Source organism: Thermobia domestica, chromosome 11 (genome assembly GCF_964235325.1).
Source record: "Thermobia domestica chromosome 11, izTheDome1.hap1.1, whole genome shotgun sequence".
Classification (NCBI taxonomy): Eukaryota; Metazoa; Arthropoda; class Insecta; order Zygentoma; family Lepismatidae; genus Thermobia; species Thermobia domestica.
The window spans coordinates 86224457-86251662 of NC_137464.1; the positions used below are offsets into that span (position 1 = coordinate 86224457).

Genomic DNA, 27206 nt, shown 5'->3' on the forward strand with positions numbered 1-27206 from the left:
TTGGGGTCCTGGGTTCGATCCCAGCCCCCGCCAAGTGAACTTTGTGGTGGACAAACACCGTGTGCGTGGGTTTTCTCGGGGTTCTCCCGTTTCCTCCCACTTTCTTCATTCCACCATTTCATTCATTATTCATCATCACCGTCTCCTTTAGTCTAACCGGCATAACCTTGGGACGTAAAACTCAAAGATTTCATTTCATTTTTCCTGTGAAGGTTTTTTGAAAAGTATGTTTATATATTACAAATAAATAAATTTTAAAAAATCTTATCTTATGGCACTGTAACAGGGCTTTCCTCAAATTGTCAGTCAAAAACTTTTAGATTTTTTCAAAAATGACGAAAACTTAGAAATCATCATAATCTGCTTCAGCATATATTATGCAGAGGAGGGTCAATGGCAAAGTTTAAACTTTTGTTGGCATTTGTGTTTTCCCTACGAACAGACTAAAATTATGCTTCTTTTCTAATTCTAGGTAAGAAGAGTGCATTATCTAACTTCATCAAGGTCTGGTGTCTGATTGGTATCAACTATACCATAAATTAGCTGGCACTGGCAATCTTGCATTAAGTACCATCATAATTGCCAACTCATTAACAATTCGATTGAAATAAGACTGCTAAAAATGTGATATGACCGTAATCATGAGTGAGAGAAAGAGAGAGAAAGAACAGGAAAATAGAAGTGAAGTTTATCGCATTGGTTACTTTGTTTATTTGACTTTCATTAATTTGAGTGTTCTGCTTATTTGAATTAAACCCTGTGTGATGTTGTAAATGTGAACACAGAAGAAAAGTGTGGTAATCATTGTTATGTTTGTTTTATTGATTTTTCATTGTAAATAGTGGTAAAAAAAAAAAAAAAAACACTGGTTAGTTCAATACTGGTTAGTAATAATTGAGATCAGTGACATACCCAAGGGGGTTTCTGGGTTACAACTCCCCCTTAAGCAATATATTCTGCAAAAATATTAAGCATATTAAGCATATTTTGCAAAAAAAAAAAAACATATTAAGACATGCATACATACTAGTAGCGTCATTTCAGGTTTTGCCAATGGGAGGGAGCAGGATTGTCCACCGATATATGAGTTTCACGATTTTTATTGCTAGTATATATAAGTATACAATTTGTTAAAAAAGCATTCAGGGGGGCAATTGCTCCCTTGATGAATCTGATAAAAATACGTGAAATAATATGAATTTGGAAGCTTGATCCCGTCTCTTGATGAATTGGCTACACCAAAATCTGGTATTACGAGACATTAATCCCTTTCGTACCGGTACTGAAATCTCTCCCCCAGAAGAAATTGTCTGAAACCATCACTGTATTAGTGATCTCCATTATTACTATATCACTGAACTGACCAGTGTTTTTTATTATTATTATTTTCTTATGAATAATATGAATTGTAAACTAACATTATTAATGTAAATATAAATAATGGTAGTAATCTTTGGAATTTTCGAAAATCTAATTAATTTTGGGTTATTAGTTGCACAGTTTTTCGATTCTCTTTTTCACTGTAAGTTTCTTCGAGATATTTTCATTGCTTCTGTAGAGACATTTTTAATGACTGAGTTAGCTACTATGGAACATCTTCAGCAGACGACTACACACAGGCATGCGCATAACGTATAAACCCCGATGAACGAAAGAGACGGATAGAATTACAAAGTAACTTTGACAGAAAGTTTTTAATAATAACCTTTCAGATCAGTTTCCGCTATTGTTTAAGTTTACTGTGAAAATACTTTTTTAGTATGCAAAAGAAATCCAGTGTCAGTAAGTACATAAGGAGAGTTAAATGAAGAATGTTGAAACTGGATCACTGAGGAAGCACCGAAGAGAAGCTTGTCGCTTTCACTTCCTACTTTCCTGTCAAGACAAGGTATGTGCTATTCTAACACTTTATTCTGTGCACTGACACTTTTCCTGCGAATATTACGTAACATGTATAAACAGAATATGAGTTGATAACATACAATTAGGATAGATGGACTTGATTCGGGTAAATGTTTAAGAGTGCATACTTCATTAAAGAATAACCAGTAACTCAGATTATGATAAAGCTGGAATTAACCTTGCTTGTATGTAAACAATGGCAGCACAAGGAAAGGGGCAACATTTTCCGCTCAAGACTATTGTAAATTGCAACCCAATTGAGAATGGAATGACCAATGAAGACCGCTTAAACACATGGGCGTCTCTGGCGGGGGACGGGGGGACGCGTCCCCCCAATATTTTGAAATACGAAATATTCAATATTTTATTTTAATTTAATTTATTTAGATACTCACTAGCAGTTAGATCATTTCCTTTGATGTCCCCCCCCAAATTTTACATGCCAGAGACGCCAATGCTTAACCCTAGGTTAGGCGCGTGAGTGACAGGTGTCCCCCAGTGATTTTGTCTCACGCTGGCAACACTTTGTGATGGTGTTCGGAGTCGCACATTTCAGTAGCTGAATGTTAATTGTTGGTGTTTGATGTGGCGGCAGTAGCATACTTCTGTTCCCTGTCTACAGTTCGTGAAACAGACTTCCCTGTTCAAGTCACTCGAAACAATTCCCGACATCCCTAAAAATAGACGTTATAGCGTTTACTCGTATGATTTCCATTTACTCTGCTTCAGATGGGCGGTCGCTCACTGGTGATTTCAAGGGGTTGCCCAGGGCAAATTCCCGCCGTCGGGGCGAGAAGGTTCTAGAACACAGGTCCTTTATAAAACGAATGCAATATATTTTACGTATCTTATTTTGGTTCCTTTTCGTTCCTTATTCATTTTGTGTGTGTGCGCGTGTGTTATTTTCTTTCAGTTTTAGGATTTTTATTGTTTAAATATATTATTACCCAAACTAAGAACACTGAACTTGTCATTGAACAGTCCACTACCATGTTTGTTTACTTAATCACACTAATCACATACAGATCTGTTGTTTTATACATATTTGATTTAACGTGCATAAATTTTATTTTAGTTTGTGTTTTATTATATTCAAAACTCCATTCAGTTGCGTTTTCATATTCGGAGTGGATGTTGAATTTTACATTGGCGGTAGACTTGTATGAATCTGTCGAACTATTTATATGTTATAATTGCTTTACACCTCGTGTGTTCTGGGTATATTTTACAGTTTCTTTGAGTGCTCTATTTCTTGATTCTATTGTGTTTGTGTGTGTGTTTGGGTTTGGGAGTTTACAAAAGTTTTTTTTTTTCTTTTTGGTATACAGTATAGTGTTCTTTGAAATTCAATTGTTCGCAGTGGGTATATTATTTTGTATTGTCTGATGTTATTGATGATCCTAGTTACTTTTGTTTTTTGGAGCAAGTTGGTGAATTAGGACAGAATAAATTATTCGAAATTATAATTAATCAAAATTCCACTTGCATTGAAGGATTTCTTCTAATAACATATAGCCTACTATTCTAAAATAATATACATTTGAAATGTGTTGGGGTTTGCCCCCTCACTGTTATTTTATAATGTAGATTATGAGAACTCTTTTTTTATGCAAGTGGTATTTTGGTTAGTCAATAGTTTGAAATAATTTACTTTTTCGTAATTCACCTAACTTAGCCTCTGGATGGTGTACCTAGAGGGAGACCTATGTTCTTGAACCTTGCCCGGCGCGGCATATCTCCCTGCGGTCGTGCTCAACGTGGGTTAGCAGTATTTTCGCAGTACTGCTTTCTGTCCTTGTATATTGAAAGTTCCCCCGGGAATCCTGAAATAATGTCTGCTTAGTATGCATACAAGAGAAAGCGATGGGAGACCTGTAAGAACACGAAAAATGTAGTGTTTACACGTTTAATAAATTTTAAACCTATTTTGAAGTTCGGCTTTGTGGTTGTTTAGGTTCCTCCTCTGTTACTATGATACCAGATATATCACGTAGCTCCATTGACAAGAAAAAAGGGTCGGCAATTGAGATTCAGGTTTATTTAAGTTTAGCTTCTCCCTTTCAGCAGCGAGACTATATGAGACGTGGACCTACAACTTAACGTGGGAACTGGACTATATGAGCTCCCACCGGGAATTAAACCCGGGTTTCCCACGCCAAAGGCGTATACGCTAACCGCTTAGCCACGAGGGAGCTCAGGAGGCGGAAAGGGAGGGCTATGTTCTCTCCCTGAGGGTTTAAGTAAATCGTACGTTTCCAACTTTTGTGGTAAAAATGCCTGCTACATGTTACTACTTACTCAATAAAATACAAAACATTTGCCTTTTTTGCTGAATCTATTCCTTGGTAACCGGGATAGTACTGTACCCGGAGAGACTCCTTTCCTTACCGTATTTCGATTTGAGCCTCTTTTTTTTCTTCTTCTTTCTTCCAAGAACCTATAAATATATATTTTTAATTAAACAAGTGAGTTTCATGCGTTTTACAATTGTGAAACTACGGCATATTTCCTAACTATGTGGATTCAACATTGAAACAGGAAATAATAGATTTATAACTACCAACTGCAATCGAGGGACAATATGAAAAACACTGGCGCTGACTCTATATCAAAAACACTTTCTTGTTCAGGGCCGTCATTTAGGGGGGCAGAAGGGGGAAATTGTCCCCGCCCCCAAGAGTTTGAGGTATACATATATTTTAATTGATTGTCTACTAATATACTAGAACAAAACATGAAAATTTTATGTTGGTGGTGCTTTTGTCCCCCTCAAGCTAAGTCTGAAATGACGCCTTTGTTCTTGTTGTCTATCACAATTAGTACTACACATGACTCAATAGTGAAACCGAAAGTTTCACTATTTCTTACTACTTCTGGTTTCCGTAAACGGATGTTAAGTTCTGTTAAGCCCCGCCGCGATAGCTGGAAAGAGCATGGAGCCGATTCTTCTACGGTAGGGAAACCGTGTTAGACATATAGTTGGTTGACGAAAATGATGGCGTTGAAATGATCCGGATTCCCCTGAACACAGTGGTGATGTCAGAAAACAGGTCCCGGCCATGAGGGCTCAAAAATGGGGTCCCGAAGTTTTGACCAGGGTCCTTTCTTCCATACCTATTACCAGTAGGTCCATTCTATTTCTCTTTTAAGCATAGAGTTGTTGGATGTAGGTGATGAGGTTGGAAAGGTCCGTGTCTTCTTAACACAGCAGTGATGTCAGAAATTGAGCCCTGGCCCCGAGAACCCAGAAATAGAATCCTGAAGTTTTGGGCTCTGATTCCCTCTATTCGCCTATTACATATAAAGATTTTGGACGCGGGTAGTGGCATTCGAAAAGTCAGTGACCTATTGGTGCAATGATGTCAGAGATGGGACCCGGGACTGAGGCCCCAGAAATGAGATCCCGAAGTTTTGGGCAAGAGTTTCTTCTGTTTACCTGTTAAACATGTAGTAATGTATGAGAGTGCTGGCGTCGGAAATGTTCTGGTGCTCTGTAAGAAATCGATGATGTACGAAATCGGGTCCTGGCTCCGAATTTTTGGGTTGTGTCCAGGGCCGGATCCAGGATTTCTTGAAGGGGGTGCACCAATAACTACCACTGCATTTGATTTATTTTTTTAAAGTTTTTAAATGCCTTTAGGCATCTGTGGTGTGAATGAGGAATATTACTTTGTTCAGTGAATCCTTTTCCTTCATTCTTCAGAAAATCTACTTAAACTATTGCTTTTGCCAAGCTAAGCTTTTTTTAAGCCTCAAACGGACACATGACTCCTTGTTTAATAGGTGAATAGAATTGCCCCGAGCCCAAAGTTTCGGGATCACAGTTTTGGGGCTTTGAGGCCAGGGAGCCGATTTCTGATATTATCGCTGTGCTCAAACGACCCGGCCCCCAACGCCACCACTCTCGCAAAACAACTACATATTTAATAGGTAAATAGAAAAGACTTGAGTCCAAAATTTTGGGGCCTAATTTCTGGGGCCTCCTGCCTAGTGCTCGATTTCTGACATCACTGCTGTGTTCAGAAGACCGGGACTTTTCCAACGCCACCATCTGCATCCAATAACTCCATGTTTAACACTTGAGTAGTCGCGTTGAGAACAATAGTCCTCCAGACGGTTCGTTTTTTCACCATTTCAGTAAATTCTATTGTTATTACAATTTATTATTTTTATTATCTTAATAGATCCTGTTAATATTTCATTTAAAAGTAGTTAAATAATCCATTGACATGGAATTCATACACAATAAACGTTAACTGCATAAAAATTATAGTAAAATATAATAAATTTTAAATGGAGGACTATTGTCCTCCACGCGACTAATGCCGTTCCAGTGGGCTACGCGACCACTGCAGTGTTAAAAGAGAAATGGAATATATTCGAGCCTAAAATTTGGGGATCCCATTTCTAGGGCTTCGACGCTAGGGCCTGGTTTCTGACATTACTGAGTGTCACGATCCTCGTACAACAACTCTATGTTTAATAGGCAAATAGAAGAGACCTCAGCCCAACATTTTGGACCTGATTTCTGGAGCTCAGGTTCCGGACCAAATCTCTGACATCACCGATGTGATAAGAGAACCCGGTGCTTTCGAACGTCACCGTCTGCATCCAACAACTTCATGCTTAAAAGAGAAATAGAATGGACCCGAGACCAAAACTTCAGGATTCCATTTCTGGATCCTCGGGTCCAGGGCCTAATTTAAATCGATTTACCTTGAGGAACATTCTTTACACATGCATAGCATGTACTTGTGTTGAGTGAGTTCTGATATATTCGAGCCATAGTCCACGGGTCAGTGCAAAAGTTACGGTAACTATTTTTTTTTTTTAAATTTCGAAAATTGAAATAAAGCAAGAAGTTCTTAAATACGTAAATGGAAGGTAAATACATATGTCAACGTTACAGGTTGAAAATTGTTTGAACATAAATATTCCCTTCAGGATATAGCATAAGAAAAATGAGTATAACGAATTGTTTCGTACGTGTTTTACCTCGAATTGCAACATTACAAATCATCATAAGTACAATTACAATCGTGGATGAAGCCGAGAAACACATGCCAGAGTCATCTAGAGCCTTCGAACTGGTCTCCCACAGAATCTACTAGCAAAATCCTCACTCCACATTAAGGCTACAGGACCAGGGCCTATGAACCAGAACTAAAACGCCAGTGAGCGGAGTGGTGACATCGAGGCTCGCCACGCAGACAGAAATTTCATCGGAGTCCCTCCCCTGTCAAGTTAATGGTCATCCTAGCGTATAATATTATGAAATAATTTGTTCCATTTCGTCCCACTTGCCAAACTGTGAATGCACTTTCCTACAACGATACCTACATCTGGCTATTCAGGAGAAACGCGCTGAATATCTAGTTACACGATGCACTCATCCTTCATGGCAACACGACAGACCATAAGACAGAATGTGCAGAATCTTCTAGCGAGATGGAGATTGGAAGCACTCGAACACCCACCATATTCGCAAGATGTATCACTTACGATTTCAACCAAGTACCCATACTAGAGAAACATTGTGTGAAATACATTTTTGAATACGAGACATTGCTACACCAGTGAGCCGTGAAATCAGAAGACTCGTTCATAGTAAAGCCAAGGGTATTCGGCGCCTTTAACATCGTGGTAGTGTATAGTGGATTCTTTGGAAAAGTGCTTCGAAGGACTCTAGATGCCACTGGTATGTCTTTATCCGTAATTGTAATTGTACTTTAAGGTTTATAATGTTGTAACTCGAGATAAAACACGTATGAAACGAACGTTTTCTGTCACATCGATGGAGATGTGTATGTTCATCCAACTCCCTACATGTAACGTTTACGTATGTAGTAATCTTCCATTTACATACTTCAGAATTCTTGCGTCGTTCCTATTTTCCTTTGCGAGGACCCTCGTATACACTAATGAAGACCATTATTAAATATCCATTGGTGTTAAAAAGGGTTTGTGAAGTTGTTGAAGTACCCGTTAATCTAAATGGCCAAGTAATTAAGTGTAGTGTATTTTAAGTTAATACAGGGTGTCTCAAAAGTCCCCTGGCATAGGGTAACTCTGTTATTATCAGAGTTACAACAAAACATAAGAGGGGAAACCGTCTCCAAATATGATGCTTTCAATCTAAAGTGAAGGATATATATTTTTTTAAATCGTACAAGCCGTTTGGGCTGTACACTCTTTATACGCCCAATGTTAAATTAAAATGCAACGTTGCTATTTACTTGGACCCACAACATAAGTGAATGAAGTTCTGTCTTTTATGCTAACGTGTAGATGGCCAGCCCTCATATCAAACACTAACTTCATTCACTTATGTTGTGGGTCCAGGTAAATGGAACGTTGCATTTTCATTTAACATTGGGCATATATAGAGTGTATAGCCGAAACGGCGCGTCCGATTTATAAAATCCCTTTACTTTAGATTGAAAACATTATGGTTGGAGATGGTTTCCGTCTTTATGTTTTGTTGTAACTCTGATAATAACAGTTACCCTATGTCAGGGGACTTTTGAGACACCCCGTATATTTTTAAGTGCCGAAATAATTTCTATTGATTGCATGTTTAAAAATTTGCTTTCAGTATAATTTTCTTTATGTATACGTAACTGTAATACAATTCATTTTGGTTTGTTTTCAGTTGAATTTACACAATGGGAATATCACGTAAAATGCACATTTTGTGTCTCCTGTGCGTTGTGCAGAGTAGCCAATCAGCGCGGATACTGGCTCTGTTTCCAATGCCGGCCAAAAGTCACAACATAGTATATCAAGCACTGACGACGGAACTCGCCAGGAGAGGACATGAAATAGTATCTGTCACGAGTTGTCCACAGAAGAAGCCATTGCCGAATTACAAAGACATCAACATTGAATTTGTGGAAAATAGCCTTACGCCAGAAGTGATCGGAGATATATTTTCAGAAGGTAGGACAGCAACACAAGAAATTTTAACATTATGGAGAATAGGAAACATAATATGTGATGTTGAGCTCAAGTCGCCTGAATTACAAGCTCTTATCAAATCTAATGAAAAATTTGACTTAATAATAATGGAAGTGTTTTTCAATGAATGTTTTTATGGATTTGCACATAAGTTTCAAGCTCCTGTAATTACCATTAGCTCTATGGGAGCTTTTCGTTGGGCTAGTGAAAGCGTTGGCAACCCTGAAATGTTTTCGCACATTCCAAATTTTCTTCTTCCGTTGAGTGATCGAATGTCATTTATGGAAAGACTCACCAATACTGTTTTTACCACGTTGGAACTTGTTGGACGCAAATTTTATTACATGCCAGAACAAGATCGTATTGCTCGACGGTACTTTGGTGATTCATTGCCTCCATTGTGGGAGTTGGAAAGGAACACTAGTATGGTGTTTGTGAACAGCCATTTTAGCATTTTGTTTCCAAGACCTTATGTGCCAAATATGAAAGAAGTTGGAGGCATGCATATACGAACTCCTCAGCCTTTACCAGAGGTAAGTACAAATGTTTGAGTAAAAGTAAACTTTTAATGAAATTTATGGCAAGGACGTACGCAGGATGAGAGTCCTGGGGATAGGGCCCCCCACCCGAAATCTGAACTTTTTTTCGTAAATTTAGTCTAATTTTAGGATGATTTTACAAATTTTAATATACAGTGTACAGTAGTTCATCATATTGAATTTGAACCCCCCGAAATAAATTTCTGTGTACGTGCCTGCATTGTAGCGTTTGCTGAAGAGAAAAGAAAGTAGCTTAAGGTAACACTGTTTGATTTCATACGCGTGTTCAAAGAGTGTCTCTCTACAGTGGATACAACTGGCTACAATGTGATACTTACCATCTTTATTATGCATATCAATGTTGAGTTCAAGGTTAAAACGAAATGAAATAAAATCTCTCAGTTTAATGTCCCTCAATTATGCCTCTTAAGCTAAGGAAGACGATGATTAATGCAATTGAATGATGATGAAAAAAATGGTGGAATGAGAAAATTGGGAGGGAACGGGAGTACTTCGAGAAAACCCACAGACACGATGTTGTCCACCACAAATTTACTTGGCTGGGGATAGAACCAGGCACCCCATATACCAGAGGTAAGCGCTCTACCACTGAACCACTGTGCCCCCGAATTGAAAGTTAAGTCTAGTCTCGTTCATGTTTGACTCAGACATTCATATAACACACGTATACACAAGGACGAAATTGCATGTTTCAATACTTTTCTCACAATAACAAATACCTACATCTACTGCGAAGAGACTTTATCAACACACGTTAGTTGAAAAACCATAGGAATGGTCCTGGGGTTGAGTTGTCACAGTTTTGCATCATAACGCTGCTCTAGTGATCTGAACTCATAGTGAGTTTATGTAGAAGAAGATAATGCAGAAGCAATAGAACAAAATTAATACCCAGCAGTATCCTTGACATACCTATCATTAAGGGTAAATGATTTTCAGATTATATCTAATATGGATGCAAATTTTTGGCTGAGCAGTGTATAAGAAGAGTAAATATAACAGGAATAGGAAGTAGCGAAATTAACATAATACATTTGTACTACATTGCTAGATTCATTTCGCTACTATTAACGATAAATAGTCTTGTGTATATGTACAGTGTTAACGAACTCGGTGTCTTAAATTAGATGGTATGGGTATTTCACACTAAGAAACATGGGTCGAGAGGTGCCTCTTTTCAGAGTTACAAACCGTTGAAAATGTGAAACATCCTGACTTGAAAATATGGGACCTCTCGCAAATATCTGTTTTGCAATCCTCCACTACCAGTGGAATGAATTGTATAGTTAGTTTGGGTACAAGGTTATACTTTCAAGTATTAATTGAGTACTCGTTACGTGGGTACTAGAGGATTGTATAACATGGATATTTATATGCAGCGGGTATTACTTCCTGCGTAATTCTTTGAATCGCTTGCGATAGGTTTCGTATTTTCAGGCCAGGTCGTTTTAAAACGTGATGTTTAGCATTTTCGGAAGTTTGTAACTTTGAAAGTAGGAATTTTCTGACATGTTTATTAGAACTTTCTTCTTCCATTCGAACTGAAGAATCACCTTCTAAATTTACATGGAGTTCAATAAAACTGTTATGCCCCGAAACTGCCCCTAACAACTTTGTTGGTATTTTATTAGTTGTTTCTTATTTATTGTTTTGAAAGCGTAGATTTGCTTGGGTTTACTCTGATAACTATTCAATGTATCTCGTAGGAGTTTTATTTTTACAAAGTTGGAATTCATAAATTTTAGATAATAGTGTAAGTTCAAATCTTTTCTTCAATAATTTTATTCATCCACATAGTGAGTCATATTTGCCATCTCGTCTCGTGCAATGTATTGAACGGCAGGAGCTCATATGGTTCGGATTCCATATTAATCAGTAGGTCCCGTCCCATAGCCTCGCTTCTGAAAGGGACGTTAAACTCAAAATCAACTAAACACAAATCTTCATGGTTACCTTTACAGCCTTCTCACCAAACTTGGATCTGAAATAAAATTTTCAGCGCTTTTTCTTACGTGGTGGTGACTCAGCAAGGTTCGAAGACAAACGAATCTTCCTATAACGATCAGTTCCATTTCTTTCCTGATAATGCATTATCACTAGCCGATCTCATTTGATTTAGAGAACTCATATATATATATATATATATATATATATATATATATATATATATATATATATATATATATATGTAATATATGACAATCTAACTTGTAACTATTTTTATTTTATTTCGGCCCAACCATCCTTTCGCCGACCGAAGGCGACATTGGACCACTGAGCCGATTAGCCCTCGAAAATTTACTGAGTCACCAATGCGTTTGGAAAACCATGGAAATTTTTAATACATTCCATGGTTTGAGGTGGCAAAGAAAATTATGAAGGTTTTGCGATTACATTGCACGGGATGAGATAATAACCATGACTCACCGTGTGAATTAATAAAGTCATTGAAAGAGTATTTTAACGTACACTTTCGTCTAAAACGAATCAATGATAGCATTATAAGTGAAGAAATAAACACTAAGATAAAATTTTGTTGTATGCTGTTTATAAAGATCAAGAGTTCGAAAGAAGGTACATAAAAATACTTGTAGACATTAAACTTGTACAAGATGCCACAGAATGTTTCTTCAGAGCCAACCCAAGCAAACATGCACTTTCGCAAACGATAAATTAGAAACAAATAAACAAAATACCAACAAAGCTGTTATGGTCAGTTGTGGGGCATAACAACACCATTTATATTTATTTATAATATTACTGTAGATATTATCTCTTCATCTTGCTTTTATAGGATCTCAAATCATTTTGTGATGAAGCTGAGTTCGGTGTTATATACTTTAGTTTGGGTTCTAATCTCCGAAGCGACCAGTTACCAGAGGAAAAGATTAAAATCTTTCTCGAGGTTTTCTCTAAACTCAAACAACGTGTCATTTGGAAGTGGGAATCTGATACATTTCCTGGAAAACCGGATAATGTGAAACTAGGAAAATGGTTGCCCCAGCAAGATATTTTAGGTAAGAATATTTAATATCAAAAATATTAGACATTAGGGGTAAAGAAACAATACCTTATGGTGCATTTATTAATTTCTTTCTTTCTTTTATTTTTAAGCAAACAACAAAATAATCGAATAACAATTCTTAAATTATTTTAATATCTTTAGCGTCTTTGTTTAGAACTGTAAGTTGGAAGCATGTATTATTGATGACATCATTTTGAAAGTATAATCCTCCCATCTTGTAGAATTACTACCTGTGTGGACTGTACAACTAGCGTCAAAGTGATTTATTTATTTATTTATTGGATTGCGCTTCTTACCTGCATTCCCCTCATAAATTTGCAGCAAGAATGCGCGGCTCCTTTGCATGAGACTTGTGAAAATAATTTTTAAGTGTTCTGCTAATATGCAGCAATTGCATAGCTCAAAATTGGCTGCATACTGAGAACTTGTAGCAAACTTCCATTGGAAGTCACGACCACCACATTTGTTTCGTCATGTGCTACTTTCAAAGAAAGATTAAAAAAAAAAACTTCTTGGTTAGTCACAGTAGTCTCGTCTGCAGCCATACACTTTTCTCGTTGCTTAACCAGTAACGATTGTAATTCATTACGAAGGAAGAATGGAAAAGGAAAAGAATGTATAGAAAGTTGATCTGCGAATGAAGAAGGGGAATCTACAAAAACACAAAAATATACAATAGAAGTAAATGCAACGAGAGGAATTTAAAAGAATAGAGAAATTTGAATAATGCATATGAAGGTAAATTTAATGTAAACAAAAGAGTAGAAGAGTGACGTAACTAGAGTGGAGCAAACGGGGCTTGTGCCCCGTGCGCCAGATTGGGAAGGCGCGAAATTGGGCAAATATTTGGGAGAGCGTTTTGGTTTGGTTGGTTAGGGGCGCGCTAAGGCAAGTTCTTGTCCTGGGAAACAACTAGCTTAGCTGGGGTAGAACTACTATGATAGTAGAGAAACTAAAGATGATAAGAATACACTGAGGAATCGAATGACAGCAAGAATAATCTTTATATTTTAGGTATTAAAACAGAAAACGAAATAAACAAGGATGGCAAAGGAATAGGAATGCTAGGGAGAAGTTCAAAATCACATAGCGAAATGAAGAACGAAAAGATAGACAATATATCTTTTGAGTTTATTAAGAATACAGGAGAAGAAGAAAAAATATTCGAAATTTCTTATCAAATCAAGAGCGTCACCATAAGATTGCTTTCAGGAAGTTAAGATTTTGCTACCCAAAGATTGAAATATATCAGGGCTATAGAACTACCCAGCTGCAAATGCGCTTAAGAACACTGAGAGAAATTCACGGTCTTGGCCCGAATTGTATACAAGAAAAAAGTGATTGTAGATGGTACTGTTCCCAACATGGCACTCCTAAACAAGTTATACAGATTGTTAAAAAAATTACAATACTTGCCTTAATAGCACGTATAACTACTCCGAGCAGCCACGCAGGCAACAGTTCAGATGCGTAGCTGGTCTTACAGATGCTGTTTATCTGTCTGGGAGATGGTCATTGCTGGGCCCGACTGTCCATCATGCCGTCCCACCATGTTCCCTAGTGCTCGATAAGGCTTAGGTTCGGAGACCTAGCAGGCCGGAGGAGGAGGAATAATCCGGGTAAAGGGTGATGGGTTCACTTCCCGGTATGGGGACGTGCGTTGTGCGGATGAAGATTATTGTTTAGATAAGCTTTAAGGATAGTATTGACAACACCAGAAACGTACGACATATTAGTAATATTCACTTGAAAGAAGGCGAATATGTAGCTTATTTTATCGCCCCTCTCTTACTAATTATGGGTACCATATAATACATGGGAACGCGCTGGATTTTTCTGTTCGCCTGCAAGTTTACATACGAGCACAGGTCCGTCACTATGTTCAAAACAAAAACTACGCTCATCACTTAATACCAAAATCTTCCATTTGGCTTGTCACTGCAATCTCTCCCGATACCACCAAAACGTTTTTGGCGATGAATAGCTGATAGGCGTAATCATGCGAAAAGAAAACAGGACGGTAGATCAATCAACAATTGATTGTTTAGTGTTCGTATGATTCATAGGAACAATGGTAGCTCTTATTACATTGCTCTTAGTTCTGTCAGTTAGAGCGACCCAAATGATCCATTTTTCGATATGCACGTTGGTAGTGAGAACTCTTTGTTACCGATCGTGTATACCATCGATGGACCAGTGTCGTCATGACCCATGCTAATGGCAGTTCAGCGGAACGTTTACTCATCTTTCATGGTCTCAGTATACGGCTACAGCTACTACTCTCGAAGACACTTAGTTGTACAATAGGCGTTCGCTGACGTCATTCAAGAATTTAAAACACACAATGTGATCACATTAATTACGCTCGTCTTGTGCGAGTACTGCTAACACATGCCCTCTACAGACACTACGATCAACCTTCCATTTACGGTAGCTGATAGGTATTTCACGTGAATCGGGAAATGTATATAAAGTGAAGTAAAATGCACTTCTATCAGTATCTTATTTTCAGGTCGCACACAGCAAAGATTGAGGTTTGAATATGAAAGAGATTCTGTGGACCATGAAAAGGAAGTTGAAGGGTTTAATTTGAAAGGAGACCTAGCACACAACTGCAATTAGCTTCCATTGAGTAAAATAGCTGAAAGCGATTTAGACAAATGGGAGAAAGGAACTATATGTAGTGTTCGTTGATTTAAAAGCGTTTTAATTGATTTTCCTCGGTAATTTGGATGAAGATATTAAAGAAACTTGGAATAAAAGATCAAAGGTTCGGTAAAAACTTATATATGAACCAAGCCTTTAAAATTAGAATACTAGAAATGATATAGGATGGTGAAATAGGAAGAGGTATTTGATAAACATTTTGCCTCCTAGTAACGTTATTTACGAGTACTATCTAGAAGAGTAACGAAGAAGAGTTTGATTAGGGAAGATATTGATTGTAGAAGGTAAAAGAACTAATGATGAAATGGTTGTTATTGCAGAGTTTGAATCGATGAAACCAGAGAACATAAGGAAAGGCCCTGAAAATAATATGAGATGAAAATAAAACATGAAAAAAATTAAAACAGTGGTGGCTAGATGATTAAGGCTGTAATAGACGTTTGAGCAAGGCAGTAGAATAGATACCTATTTTGCAATACTAGGTAGCAACGGCGCCGACTTTCCAAAATTTATGTGAGTGTATATCAATGGCGGGACGTGTTATATGTTTTCAAGGGAGTCTCGTTATTTTTTGATTGATTTCCTTTTAGTTAAAATATTTTATGAACACTGTCATAAAGAGCTGTGCAAGCGCGGATCCAAGCTTAAGGATAAGTTACTGTAATGAATATTCTCAACATATGTAACATTAAGTGTATACTTTAAACAACTGACATAATGCCCAATGATTGCAATAGGCAATGATATTATCAACACGTTACTAAAAGAAAATACCACATTCATACAAATTAAAATGAAAAAATCTTCATAAAAGCAAATAATCTTAATAGTATTGCATAAAAAACTATGCAAAGATTTTGTTGTGAACATAAACTACAAACTGACTAACTTAGGTGTGTTGCTTGGTTGCCTTTGCACAAACACATTTGAAACAAACAATTTATGTCTTAGAGGTTAGAAATAACTTCCATCTTAACGTTTAATTTCTTAACTTTTTTTTTTTTATATATAATGGCAAGTGTGAAATATTTATTTAATTTTTTTTCTGATGCTGGAGTCCCGGAACACCCACGTAGTCGGCGCTCATGCTAGGTATTATTATTAACGAAGATTGATGATGATGATGATGAAGCATACCATGTGAGTCGCTGAATGAAAAGTTACTAAAAGTACTTGGATGAAGAGTATCATTGTAAGAGGCAGGGACGTAGCATTACGAGAAGCCAACAAAAATACTCGAGTTTCCGAAATTTGTACTTTGAGATGAACGTAAAGCTTAGTAGCAATGAACTAATGAGGGTATTAGGAATAATGATAATAATAATAATAATAATAATAATAATAATAATAATAATAATAATAATTAGAAGTAATTAAAAATATATTATGACATTGTGGGGAAAGAAATTATATTCCGAATGACGTAGAAGGTAGGGTAGAAGGAAAAGGAAGGTAGAGAAAGATTAAATTAATGGATAGTATTAAAAGTGTAATTCCTATGTTAAGAAGAAGTTACCTAACAACCTCATTGTATGTAAACTTAAATTTGTGGCAAGTAGCCTACCATTAATGGAAAAAAAAAAATATGTTGAATTCATGAATTAAATAATTTCATCATTTCTGCCCTAAACCTAAGTACAAACATCTAGAACTCAAATTTTCTACTCCAAACAGTACGTCTGCTAAGCAAAGAGAGCATAAGCCGGTATATGTTTCCCTTTATTTTCATATAAATAAATTTCCCTTCCTTACTTATCTTTGATCTATTTATTTTTTAAAGTTTCCTCTTTCAGAAGCTTGAACAAAAGTTGCAATTCTCTCTTTCACTAAAGTATTTATAAGTCAATGCAAAATATAACCATTGGGAATTCCATATGCAACTTACGACTTTTGAGCCCAGAGGAAGCAAATGAACAACATACTGACAGAAGTATATCGTCCTTAACCTGCCCATTGTATTGGTAAAGGTAGTACGAGGATCGTTAGATCATAATTCAAGTAGATTCCCACTTACTCATAATTTTGACGTAAATTTTCTTCGATCTTACTTACATTCTAGTCGTCCCCGTCACTCCTAATTTTAACATGCCAGAGACGCCTATTACTCCCATCCTTTTTTTCCGCCACTTTTTCTGTTTCTTCTACGGGAAATATTAAAAAAAAACACAGTGAAACAAGTCTTTAATTATTTAAATGAAATATCAAATTTCATGTAAGTATCAAATATCAAATTTCATGTAACTAAGCTTAAAGAACTTCGAGACATGGTCATCTTGTTATAGTAATTGTAACCCCCACATATTTTTCTTCCATTCTAGAGGAAATATTAAAAAAATCTGTGAAACATGTGTCTAGTTATTTTAAATGGTAAGTCCATATAACAAATTTCATGTTTCTATCCTTTAAAGATTCGGAGGCCATTTTCCTATTATTACAGCTACCTTTGTTTTCTCCCCTTTCTCGTTGAATTTCCAAAAGTCCTTTCTTAATGGTACCTTTCGTCACAAGTCCTAAGCATTGTCAAAATTTCAAGCTTTTAGCTTAAGCAGTTTGGTCTGGGCGTTGATCAGTCACTCACTCACTCACTTCATGCTTTTTCTTTTCTTAAAAGACCGCTCCCGTCTCTGGCATGTTAAAATTAGGAGTGACGGGGACGACTAGAATGTAAGATCCAAGTAAATTTACGTCAAAATTATGAGTAAGTGGGAATCTACTTGAATTATCATCTAATGAGATCCTGTCCTTTACCAATACAATGGACAGGTTAAGCACAATATATTTCTGTCAGTATGTTGTTCATTTACTTCCTTTGGGTCCAAAAGTCGTAAGTTGCATATGGAATTTCCAATGATTATATTTTGCATTGACTTATAAATACTTTAGTGAAAGAGAGAATTGCAAGTTTTGTTTAAGCTTCTGAAAGAAGAAACTTTAAAAAACAAATAGATCAAAGATAAATAAGGAAGGGAAACCTATTTATATGAAAGTAAAGGGAAACATATACCGGCTTATGCTCTCTTTACTTAGCAGACGTACTGTTTGGAGTCGAACAGTAGTGAGAGAGAGAGGGGGGTAATATAACATATGATGTAAATTAATTGTAATATGGCACCAGTAGTCCTTTATTACCACTTTTTCCTTAAGCGTTTCTTCTTACTTTTCTCTCTCCTATATTTGATGAAGGGCCAGCGCAAGTTCTTAATTTAATTTATGTATGTGTTATAACTTTTCTGTTTGATTTTTGATTTTATATATATTTTTGATTTACTTAACAGAAAATTGCCGAAACTTAGCACTTACCAAAATAGGTGTAGAAAAAGTACTTTCGCCAAATCATTCATCAGATATGTGCACAAAATCAACCAAAAAGTAAAAAGAAGTAATTTGAAACGTTCAAGTGGGCATCATGTTAAAGTGCAAGATATCGTAATTGTGTTACAAGGATAAAAGCACACACTTTTTAGTGGAATAAGATAATACTAATATAACGGATGAGTCGGAAAAGTGCAAGAGAGAGAAGAAATAATAGAGCAGAAGTAATTATTTTTATACTGCCATTAGGGATAAAATGAAAGCATACGTACATATAAAGTTTAATGATAAAATTAACAATAATAATAATAAATATATATTTTGAATGTAATATGAAATAATACAGAATTAAAAGTTAAATAATTGTAAAAGTAAATACTAATATACGTAAAAAAAGTAAATAAATAAAGAGTTAAAAACAAATTCACACAGATTAAAAAAATAATCTTGGAAACAGAGTGAGTGTACTGAAGTGTTGCGTTATTGATGATTACGAACAACGCAGATAATGTACTAATGTGAATGTCTCAGTCTTCTGAGGGATAGGGAATAATCGAGGAGAATAGAATTTTGAGGATTTTTTGTTTGAATTTTTTTTTTTTTTTCTGATTTAGTTCATGGAATTTTAAATCTCAACTTAGCCCTGCATAATTTTAATTTTAATCTACATGATTATTTCGTTTTATAAATAAATAAATTAAAGTAGCATGAGGTTGTTAAATTTTGGATCTTAATTTGAGGTTAGGTATATATTTTCCTGTTTTGGTCTTGATGAATGTTAAATGGATCACTGCACTATTGAATTATCATAATTTAGGTTAGTTACATATTTACGTATATTTTTAAAAAATACATTGTAATGTATCCTATTATTGACTTTTATGATCTAGTAACTGTAAATTTTATTTTTAATGATTTATTTCACTCATATTTGACATAATATATATTATTCGTACTAATTGTGATTATAACATGGCAATAAGAAATATAATAAATTGAATAGTGTCCGATCTCTAATTAATATATTAACCATTTAAAAAATGTGAAGAGATAAACTGTTCTCTTGTTAAGATTCAGTTATGATTTTCAGCCCACCCAAATGTGAAACTGTTTCTTACTCATGGCGGACTTCTGAGCACTGAAGAAGCCGTTTACCATGGAGTACCATTACTGGGAGTTCCCTTCTACGGCGATCAGGAATTGAATTTAAAAAGATCTGTTAGATCAGGCTTCGCTGAGATGCTTTCGCTGAAGACATTAAGTGTGGAAGGAGTTCTCTCAGCTATCAAAAAAATGCTTCAAGACACAAGGTAACTACATGCCTATCAGGTTTTTATATCTTTATCAACAAAATTTAGACACCAATTACTAATACAAGCAGGATATCTGCATAAGAATTAGATTTGCATCGTCAAAATTCTCGTTCCCCTCTTTTCTGATAAATTTAACAGGTGTTAGTTTTTTCTATTTAACAAAATAGAAAATAAACTTAATCTAATATCAATAGTTTAAATAACAGTGGTAACACTTAGTGATTATTCATTAATCTGTTCTAAATGATTCCGTAGAATAGAAATACTAAAGAGGAAAGAAGTTGATGAACAACGTCAGATCTGATATTATCAGGAATATCTCTTTCCTTTAATTCTATGCCGAGCTTCCTCATGGCTAAGCGGTTAGCGTACGCACTCTTGGCGTGAATGATCCGGGTTTGATTCCCAGCTGGAAGTCATGTGGTTCGGATTCCACGTTAAGCTGTAAGTCTACGTCTCATATAGCTTCGCTGCTGAAAGGGATGGTAAACCCAAAATCAAATCTAATCTAATTTAACTCTGTGTCGGCCTCCAATATTTTTTAATGTGACGAAAAATAATCTGTTAAGAATTTTCTCGATTTCTTTTGTCGTTTACTATGAAATAACAACAAACTAAAGACATTCTCGTCGATGTTATATGTAAGGAGGTAAGAAAGTATGTTAACTTGCATAAACATGGGACCTCTTTGTAATAGGGTTCATATTCTGATCATGGATATAATTAATAAGTTAGTTAATTTTGTTTCTAATATATTCATGTGTTTTTCCAGAACATTACACTTTTTGATACACGAGCAGTACATACAATTACTCTTATTATCTCGTAGAACTCAAACTAAATTCACCATAAATCCTCCAAGCATTTATATTACTACCTCAAATTGGCAATATAAAATCAAACGAAACTTCCTGTTTGTAAAACACTGTCAAAGTGTATTAGTTGCACGTTAGTTGTCGCATTTCTTTACATTTTGAACTTTCCCATCGTGCTTTGTAAAGAAGTATTTAGTTTTATCCTTTTTCGGTTCATTTGGAATTCCGTTTCAACTCCTAGGCTATATGAGACATGGATCTACAGCTTAACATGGAATCCGAACTATATGACTCCTTCCAAGAACCGAACCCTGATTTTCCGCATCAAAGGCATAAAAGCTAACCCCATAACTACAGAAAGATCAAAATTTAATCCTTTCTTATACTTTCATTGAGAATTATGTTTACTGAATCTCACCATTTCTGTGTACTGGAACTCACTGTCGTTTCCTCTTTCCTTCTTGATTCGTTTCTTTTGTTTGTAAAGGAATTTGAACGTTTCAACATTTCTCTTGTGTGCATATATTATTCGTTGAAGTTTGGCGTCCTATTCAGCGTCAAAGGTAGCTATATGAGACGTAGAGCTACTGCTTAAGGTAGAATCCAAATCGACATAATGCGTTCAAATTTCAAGGATTTGCCACCGGGAATTGACCCTGGGAGCACGTGAATCACAGGCACAGACGTTAGCCATTAGACTAGCGGTGAGGGTTGTGCGCATCTAATATTACAGTCTCGCCACTACAAGAGCCATTTATAGAGCAGAAAGCAATCTGATATGATTGCTTTGATCATATAATTGGGACTATACCATAAATGATTGATTAAATATATTTTTTAAAAAAGAATTATAAATTAGTTCAAATTTAAGTAATGGAATTTCAACTTAAATTTCGTGAGATCTGTCCTTAACATTTCTTACCAGCTTCATATAAAGTAACTTAGTAGTAAGATGGAGTGCTTACATTATCACTTCATCAGATTCTATTCTTTATCGTCAGTCAAACATATGTAGGCCTCAAATGGGTCTAACTATTGTTCTGCATTTGATTGTAGTTACATTTTAATAGGAAGCCTGTTCTTTATCATTCTCATTGAACCTACGAAGATTTTTTTTTTTTTAATTTCATTTTGTCAGTTACATTTGAAATTCAAAAATTCATAATCAAAGTGTCAAAGTTGCCAAAGTGTAGTTAGCATTTTTGTGCATTGAAGGGAGTGTCAGTGTCAGCATTACATACATTGTGCATAGCCAGTTCTGATTCCGTTTTTATTAGTATTATTTTTATTATTATTGAAGGATCTTTATTGATTCATCCAAGGCCCACTTAAATATTCTGTAGTCCGTGAACTCAACGGTAATTGATGACTTATCATGTTGTCTTGGCTTCTTGTTAACTACTTTTAAAATAATATTTGTATTTATTTTGTACAGATTATTACTGAATTATTTATTTAGTACTGTTTATTACGAAATACATACAAATATTACTTTGAAAGTAGGTAACAAGAAGCCAAGACATGATAAGTCATCAATTACTGTTGAGTTCATTTTTCTAGTCGCTGCTTTAACTTAGATTTTTGGGTAATTCATATTCTGGCCACAATGTAACTTCTATGGATGGCAATACTGAAAATTCTTCCGATTCCTATTTTCGGGTGTAGAATAACATTATCTATTATTGTGTTAAGTTACATTTCATCATCTTTTCACTTATGAAACACGGGCAAAAGAAAAATGGTTAGCTTTTTATCACTTTTGGTAGTCTGCCCCCCTTAAAGTAATTCATTACCATAAGTATAAAAATTCTGCAATTAATAAAAGATTACTTGCCGCAAATTGAGAGGCATATATTACGATCCTCAGTTGTAGAATTGCTAGATCTTACGTTTCTCTGCCTTGTTTTGCTTTATACGTTTTAATTTTCCTCGTAAAATGATTTCTTCCGTTTTTCTGAATACAACAAAGAAATTATAGTCGTGAATACTTTTATGATGTTTTTGTAAGTTAGTATAGAAAAAACGAAAGACAAGAACTGTTTTTTTCACACAATGGCCACAACACAATCTAACGATATAACTTAGTATTCAGATTAAAAAATGCAACAGATTTTCTATCAAGAATAGTTCGATTTTAGCATCTTACCCTTCATCTGTCAACCCCATCTCGATTATATCGCGGTTTCGATCGATCATTATACTATATATATCATTGTCTCGATACTAACATAAAATGTTCCAGTTCCCAATTAAAATCATTATGTTTTACTATGTAGAGCCATATATGAATGGGTGAAAATTAACATTACGTTATAAGTAACATTTTGTCAAAGTTGAGTTAACTTCATAAATCACAACTACACTCTAGAAAGTTCGTGTGGCAGAATAATGTTATTTGCTGCAGATATAATTGTTTACAAATTCACTTTTCTTAAGAAATGTATGGGATTAACCAACTTTAAATTTTATGTTTTCTCGAAAACAGAATTTATATACTTACATTGTTGTGGTTTTCACCCATTCATGTGTGTTTCTTCTATGTAAATTGCGGATATCACATATTGATAAAATCTTCCTTTTTTCTCTTAAAGAATCTGGCAACCTTCAGTTGTCACTTTCATTTTGATACAGAAGTGATTCACTTTAATACAAGAAGTGATGAGTCGTAAGTCTTGCAATATTCTAGTACACAAGGTACTTGCGTTTATAACAGTAGAATGAAAACAGGTTAGCAAAGTATAGTCCTTTGTTTTGTACTGTCTGCAACCAACTTCCTGTTAGTATCTCCATTCCACATCGATACTACGTGGGACAAAGAAGTCTGGGACTCCTATTTCCACCTCCTGCTGGTTGATAAGGCATCATCCGAAGAGGCAGAGTTATATGCTGGGTGTGTCATCAGTTTGATGCTACAAAGTTTTAAATTATTCCTTGCACTTTTTGAGTAAAATATGGTTTTGCGTTATTCTGTTTTGTGATGATCATCATTATGTTCGTGAGTTTTCTCAGGGTATTCTCATTTCTTCCCACAATCTCATTGCACAATTTCTTCCCTCATCATTGTTTCCTTAATCATCCGCCTCCCTTAGCTTAAAGGGAGTAATCGTAGGATCTTAAACTGTTTCTTTTCATTTATTTATATTTTGTTTCAGTAGGGCGCGCTTTCGTTTCACCATTCCAGAATATTTTTTTGGCGAAGTGCAGTATACATCCGCTCCAACTGTTCGAAATAAAACATGTCGACATTGATGGTACGACCGTAAGGAACAAACTCGAAGTAAATTACATCCTTGTTGTTCCACCACATTTAGAGCATGACTATACTCGAAACGATCCTGTTTGACGAGTGGTTCTGGAAGTTGGTCCTTGCTCAACCAGTGGCATAGCGAATCGTAAACGGCAGGAATAAGGGATCATTTTTTTTCTTTAAATGAAAGTTTGAAAATTTTTACTATTGGCAAAATTTTAAAATTGGCGCCTATACGCAACTGTGGTTTTTGTCTATGGTGTAAAATTCTATGTCAATTTATGCAACTTTGGTTTTTGTCTATGGTGTAAAATTCTATGGCTTAACTAATATCAACTTTGATAGATTCGCCAGTAATTCGTGTTACGTTCTGTTACTTCCCACACGTAAATCTCATTAGCAAACTTAGAATCTGATTTCAGCTGCTGGTGGTTGTAGTTCAATGTAGTAAGTATTGACTGTTAAATGTCAGTTCACTGTTGAGTGTTAGTAAATTCGTAGTGATCAGTATTTATTGAGGTAAAATTGAATAACGTAAGTAAAGATAGTTTTACGTTTGATGAAGGGTAAAAGCCTTTACTCCCTTTTACCTTCCATCCAATGTAAAACTGCATTTACTTACGTTATTCAGTTACCACAGTTTAATTAGGAAATTACCGTTTCCTTCTTTTACTTCATTCTAAAATCAGAAAACGGTAATGTCTAATGGTAAGTGAATAATTAAAAATTTATGGCATGAGTAACATTGATGATATTGTTATTTTCATAGTTGGAAACATTAATAAACATTTTTAACACCGAAAACGAGTTACATATTGTATCTTTTGAAAACAGTTCTTTCTTTTCTTCAATTAGCATAGGTTTCTCTTTTTCAGTATTTACCCTATGTTCTTATTTTTGGTAGTTGATATTATCTTCTCTATCATTTCTTTCACCTAAGTCATATTTATCTATTATTATATTGCCTTATTATTATTCTCCTGCTACAGCATTAAATTCATGCATTACAATTACGAGTGTGCTTCTTTTCTCCCTATCTACAATTTATTCTTTCTTGTATACGAAGTGGCTCGTCTTGTATGTATATTTTACCATCACTAGAACCTTTTCTTCCTGTGATTTCTACCATCATTACCTTACCATCTACAAATTTTATTTTCATTATATTCACTTTTAATTGCTTATCCATAGTTACTTTACCAGTGACGCACGCAGAAATTCTTGAAACGAAAGAGGAGGGGTTCAGACACTCAATCTCAAATATTTTTAGGGCGCGGGTAATTTTTTGTGTATAATTTAATATATAAAATGTTTATTTTTCCTTATCTTGCTCAAGTGGAGTTTAAACTCCAAAACGTCTTTTGCGTACGCCACTGGCTCCTATATCTTACAAGGAGTAAAATTTCTATGTACTTCTTCCCTGGCTATTTGATGAAATAGTAGCGAAAGTGTGAATAAGATAGTTAAAATCTTACTTATAAGCATCCTAAACATTTGTAGATAATTAACGGTTTCGTCCAACCACTGTCACTTCTTGAATGTGACTGAAAAGCTAAAACTGCTTAAAATGAAATAAAATAAAATAAATATCTAGTTTTATGTCCTCAGCCTAAAAGAGACAGATGATTAATGAAAGCGAATGATTATGAAATAGTTGATGGAATGAACATGTAGGAGGAAACGGGACAACTCCGAGAAAACTCACGAACACGATGTTGGCCGCCAAACGCGAATGGCCGGAATCTAACCAGTAAGGCGTCGTACCAGAGGTGAGCAATGTACCACTAATCCACTGTGCTCCCGTTTCTAATGAAGTATAGCGAAAGTGTGTATAACGTATATATCTTATATATTGAATATGATTATGAAGTTATCTCTAGTAAATAAATTAAACTTTTGATATTCCGCCAATATTTCAATTATTATAACTGATGCTTCAAATTCAAGTGACTGTCTTTATCATCAGATGTGCAGTAATTATTATTTATATTAATATATATAACGTATTTGTTATTTATATTTCGTAGTAACGTTTTCACCTCATTTCTATTAAATAATTCATTTATATATAATTACAATCCAAAATGCAACGGATTTATAGTTTAATATTTATTCAGTGACTACGTTGATGTTAACTTTTTTTTTTTTTTTTTTTTGAATGGTCATTTAATTCATACATAGTGTGGGAACAATGTTGCAATCAGATCTCATTTGTTTTTGACAAATTTTGTCATGTTTCTTGTGTTACTTAAAACTTTATTACAGATTTCTTATTGTCCTTTTTTGTATCATTTTCTTTCATTTCATAAAATGTATTTAGATATATTGTATATTATCTTCAATTTTTTGTCCAACATGTATACACACCCATATCTATATATGTCACATATTTATAATGTAAACCGCATTAACTTTTCAGATATCGAGAAAATGCACAACGGTTGTCAAAAATATATAAGGACCAGCCACGTACACCTTTGGAAGAAGCAGTATTTTGGACAGAATATGTTATACGGCACAAAGGAGCTCCTCACTTGAAATCAGCATCTCAAGATCTTATGTGGTACCAGTACTTTCTGCTAGATGTCATTGGTTTCTTGAGCCTTGTTATTGTGACTTTGCTAGCGATAATTACGACTCTACTTAAATGTGTTTATAATAACTTGATCCGTAAATCTACTAATGCCAAGATAAAACCAAAAAATTTAAAGAAAAAGCAAAATTAATAATTAAGTTGTATTAGAAATAATAAAAAGAGACTCTTAGTATTATTGTTTTTATATAACTTTTTACAACTTACAACTATTTACACTTTTTTTTTATTATTTCTTAAGATTCAGTATATGTATTAAAGAGGATTCGGATCTCATCTCCAACCTCGGGATTTTCATAATATTGTCATAAATAGTCCTCATTGGATCCTCTTGTGAATCTCTTTTTACCTACCAATAAAATTAACAATTATTTTCGCTATTTGAACAAACGTTATTTAAATAATGAGTTGTAATGTTTTGTTTTGTGATAATTTCCTTTCTACTTAAAATAAATAAGAAATAAGAAAAGATTATATAGTAATATGATCTGGTAACAATCTGTTTGGTTAGATATACTAGAAAATTTGATTTAAAATGGTAAGGGAGATGTTCATATCATGTCGAGGTCACCAATTTTGCAATGAACCTTTTTGTTTTCTGTCGGTCGAGAATGTAATGTCTTCCACACATCTGACTCCACTGAGAATATGCAAATATATATAATCCTCTAGGTTGCGCACTGTATTGAAAGTTCGCGTGCTCTCATAAAATAAGTGAATAAAGAATTATCGTTTGTTCTATATATACATACAGGGTGGGCACAAAGTCGCTTTCCCTAATTTGTGAGCAAATAAAATAAAATAAGCTAATTGAA

At 35.0% G+C, this 27206-nt stretch overlaps 1 protein-coding gene across 3 annotated transcripts; it reads left to right on the forward strand.

Annotated features, from left to right (window-relative positions):
* The first annotated feature begins 1614 nt into the window (after positions 1-1614).
* On the forward strand, positions 1615-27206 carry LOC145664251 (UDP-glycosyltransferase UGT5-like). Of its 3 annotated transcripts, none has more exons than XM_081730753.1 (5): positions 1615-1888; positions 8555-9392; positions 12214-12436; positions 19514-19733; positions 26218-27206. In XM_081730753.1, exons 2-5 carry the CDS (start codon positions 8568-8570, stop codon positions 26522-26524), a joined length of 1575 nt encoding a protein of 524 aa, XP_081586879.1. In that variant the 5' UTR covers positions 1615-1888; positions 8555-8567; the 3' UTR covers positions 26525-27206. The 3 variants fall into 3 exon arrangements, with proteins under 3 accessions (XP_081586879.1, XP_081586881.1, XP_081586880.1); XM_081730755.1 differs by lacking the exon at positions 1615-1888 and adding an exon at positions 2986-3120; XM_081730754.1 differs by lacking the exon at positions 1615-1888 and adding an exon at positions 3624-3776.